The 3,998-nt window shown below is 43.9% G+C and overlaps 1 protein-coding gene across 1 annotated transcript; it reads right to left on the bottom strand.

Moving 5' to 3' along the window:
- Positions 1-671: 671 nt before the first annotated feature.
- On the bottom strand, positions 672-3,361 carry LOC119887247. The gene has a single exon (XM_038698125.1). It carries the CDS (start codon positions 3,196-3,198, stop codon positions 961-963), a length of 2,238 nt encoding a protein of 745 aa, XP_038554053.1. The 5' UTR covers positions 3,199-3,361; the 3' UTR covers positions 672-960.
- Between the last annotated feature and the right edge of the window lie 637 nt (positions 3,362-3,998).

Raw genomic sequence — 3,998 nt, 5'->3', positions numbered from 1 at the left:
TTCACTTAATTAAAAAAAAAATTAAAAACTGTTGTTTCACTTGCACCACAGCTCATCTGCAGTAAATGTGACCCGACTGCAGAGTCAGAGTACAAAAGTAAGTTTGCAAGCCAATAATATGATTTATTATAAAAGTAATGTCAAATAATCAAAGACACGCGGTGTGACAAAGTATGAGTATCAGTTGTGTCAGCAGTGAACGGATGAATGAGATGTATGTGTATGTGAGTGTTGTGAGGATAAACCAAAAAGGAAGACACAGAACAAACCAGTGAGACGTCGGCCCAGGAGGAGAGAACGACAGAATGATCAGTCCTGGTTAAATAAGCTCTGACAGTAGAGCTACACAGGTGTTGGCCCAGCCCAATCAGCCTTATAACACCATAAAAACGTAAAAAACATTCTTCTTTTTGTCCTTTTTGGGACCTTACAGAAAGCAATAGAATAAAAAAAAAATTTGATGTTAAAAATTAAATAAAAAAACAACAAACATCAAAAGTGTACTAAAATCGAATATACAGTGTGAGTCATGTCAGAATCAGGTGATAAGAGATAATAAAAAATGGGCTGCAGTCAAGATACTGTATATAGTAAGTAAAAAACTATTTTTAAATTCAACTTTTAAAAACTCTATATCTATGGTTCTTAAAAAATATTGTACAGTTGATGAAGAGAATCATTTATAGAAACAATTGGCCACAAATGTTACATTAGAAATTACAACAAACCAAACTAAATTAATTTACATTCAATGGATTCACAATAGGTTCCCATATTTTTGTCAAATATAAAAAAACCTACTTGGAAAACTGTAATTTAACATTTCAAGCAATAAGTCAAGGCAAACTACTCAAGATCAAAACAGTGAATGATCCAGTTAAAAGTATTTTGTGGGAGTTACAGGATGATCAGGTTCTGGCCACCAGGTCAACATGTTCTGCATCACCTGTTGATTTGTCTTCAGATCAGCCCGAGATGTTCACAGAGGAAGGGGTCGGCCTCACAGAGGAACTCAATCATCTCTGAACTAGCAGCGTCACCTTTCTTCCTCACTGAGTCGATAACAAAACGAGCTTTGTCTCTTCTGTTCTGCATCTCGTCCGCTGACTCCCTCTCAGCTTCAGCTATCACCGTTTTCTCAAACAGTTTGTCCAGCAGACTTGTGAGAACCGGTCCTGATATCCCCTCGATGAAGCTGCTCCGTATGTCCAACAGCCTCTTATCTGAAGAGAGATTCAGAGCGCTCGGCCCACAGGACCTTTTTACTCCAGTGAGACAAACTCGTCTTTCCCAGACACTGTGGGAGCTGTTGGTGTCTCTCAGAAACAGCTTCACGTGTTTCCTCATTGTCTCTAAAATCACCTGGAATGATGGGAAGTAGTTGTCGTAGTTGTCGCAGTCAAACTCTGCTTCTGTTGGTTGAACTAGAACTGAGTCCTCTGCAGGACAAGTGGACAGTGTGTATTCCTGCTTTGGCTGCAGTTTACAGTGTGGGGACGTCTCTATGTAGCTCTCATCTCCAACTAATTTCTTCCTGGTGCGCAGCACATCCCGGAGCACCACGTTCCTCGGTAGCAGCAACACGTTGAGGAGGGATTCAGCGTCGGGATCAGCCGGGGGCCTGTAGAACAGCAGAACCAGCGCTCGGACCGGGTCAGCCGGCGAGTCTTCATCCTTGACATTACCGAAACCAGAAAACCCTGTGATGTTTATAACAACGTGAGTTTCTGTGATCTTCTGAGGGCCGATAAACTCGATGCCCTCGTCGTTCACATGAGCGACTGACAAGAACTCACCTCCACCTGTGGAGCGGATCTCACAGTGTGGGAGATGAAGCCGACACACAGACTGCTGCAGACATTTGATGTCAAACAGGGGTCCTGCAGGCTGCTTGTGGTGTCGGGCCAGTAGCCTCCTGTTCCAGGGGACGATCCTGTAAACCACGTCCCCTTCTCCCTCCATGTGGAACAGCAGGCCTGTCACACTGCACTGGTACAGGCCTGGGCAGGAGCACTGGAACCTGTAGGTTTCATCGTTTTCATCAACAGTGATATCAGGGGTGAACTCCTCACAGCTGGGTTTGAACAGCAGGTCAGGTAAGCTCTTTGATCGGGTGAAGGTCTTGTTCTTTGCAGAGGTTGTTAGACTCAGTGAGGGAACGCTGTGAGAACGACGCAAACAGCTGGAGGAGGTTTGGAGGGGAGGATGAGTCGGCTGGGTGTTTGTGACTGAGCAGTTCACAGCTGGAACAGCTGTTTCCACCAGGACATCACTGTCATCTCCCAACTCGTCTTCCTGGAGGACTGCAGGCCTGTTTTGTGGACTTACAGTAAAACTAGAGTTACTAAGTCTGGGGCCACCATCTTCTGTGTCTTTATTGTTTGGAAGCTGCAATATCTGGTCTGGTACTGGTGATGGAGCTGAAAGAAAATGAGCTTTTCCATATGCTTGTATCAATTCCCTGGTAATATCTTGATTGACTCCCAGCGTAGCATCTGCTGCAGAGGTGTGAACAGGTTTAGACTCCCCATAGATGTTTTTTAACATGTCAGATGACCTGTCAGCCTGTGTCCTTATCATTCCATAAGTTATATTACTCAGTGAGAACATGTTATTACCAACAATAGTCGAGTAGCAGTCTGCTGTTCTTGGTGCTGAACTGAGATCAGGTCTCAAGCTGTTGAGATTGTAGAAGCGTGATGAATCAGGTGATAGTTCAGATTGAAGTCTAGCATTATTACGTACAGACGGGGCAAGGAAGGGGAGCATGTATGGTAGTGGGGGAGGAGGAAGCGGAGGGTTAGAACCTATCCCAGATATATGCCTGCTATCATCATGAAGACTCCAGGAGGAAGAGGCAGAAGCTGAGGAAGACATTCGAGGCAAACTGCGAACATGTTTGTTTGGCAGCTGATCCCAAACACCCTCCTCTGAAAACTTCTTTTCTGCAGTTGGTTTATCGGAGATGGAAGTTTGACTTCCTAAATGCTGTATGAATGGCTCATTTATGTGTTCATTCAACTCTTCCTTCCCTGTCTGTTGGGCGTCACCTGTCTTCTTACAACTACCTGTGTACTCAGCAGAGAAGGGAGTGCGGATAGATGGATTGGAAAAGTAGGGAAAGTAATGAACACGGACACTCTGGGAACGTTTTGGTGCTGAAATGGAGGCATTCCATAAATATGATCTGTCTAACATTTCATGTGAAGGTTCAGATGGAAGACTCGTATCATATTGTTCTATGTCTGGGTCATGATGGGCTGTTGTTGTGGGTAAAAGCTCATCTGTGTTTTTCCCCACCTCACCTTGTGTTTTGCTGCTGTAGACAGGGCTCAGACTGTTGAACAGCTGGTTGTATGAGGGGCCAGTTGATTTACGAGACCGTTGAGATTGATGTCTGACAGTATCATGCACAAACTGGGCAGAGCTGATGTTCTGTTGTCTGAGGTGATGAGGAGGAAGCCGGACGTAAGGACGTATTATAGATTTACGGAAGCTGGAGGGAGAGGCAGAACCTACGGAAACCTCATGATACCTTCTGAGGACACTTTTGCTCGGCAGCTCATCCTTCTCTGAACACTTCTCTTCTGCAGTCTGTTTCTCTGAGAAGGAAGTTTGAATTTTTTTGTCTAATGATTCATTTCCATCCTCATTCAACCCTTCCTTCTTGGCTTGTGCTGTGTCACCTGCCTTCTTACAACTGTCTACATTATACCCTGCAGAGAAGGGAGAGGGAGTTTTCCTCTTTTTTTGTTCCATCTTTTCTTTTTTCGACTTGATTTCAAATAGAAACTTTTAAAACATGTTCTTCGGCTGCGTTGTTCATCTGGTCCCAGACCCTAAAAGGAAAATTAACATCCTTTTAAAAGAAAAAAAGTTTTTTTAGATTTTAAAACACATTTCAACATTGGTGCGTACTTTCCCGGTTCAAACCTTTGCACGCTCAAGAAGCAGCTCAATTATTCAAAATGAAAGCTGCACTCACCAACAAGCAGGTT

Source organism: Micropterus salmoides, unplaced genomic scaffold (assembly GCF_014851395.1).
Source record: "Micropterus salmoides isolate LMB-PRFRI ecotype aquatic unplaced genomic scaffold, ASM1485139v1 Ms_hic_scaffold_4083, whole genome shotgun sequence".
Classification (NCBI taxonomy): Eukaryota; Metazoa; Chordata; class Actinopteri; order Centrarchiformes; family Centrarchidae; genus Micropterus; species Micropterus salmoides.
The sequence above is the reverse complement of the archived record's forward strand: the minus strand, read 5'-3'. Positions and strand labels throughout refer to the sequence as shown.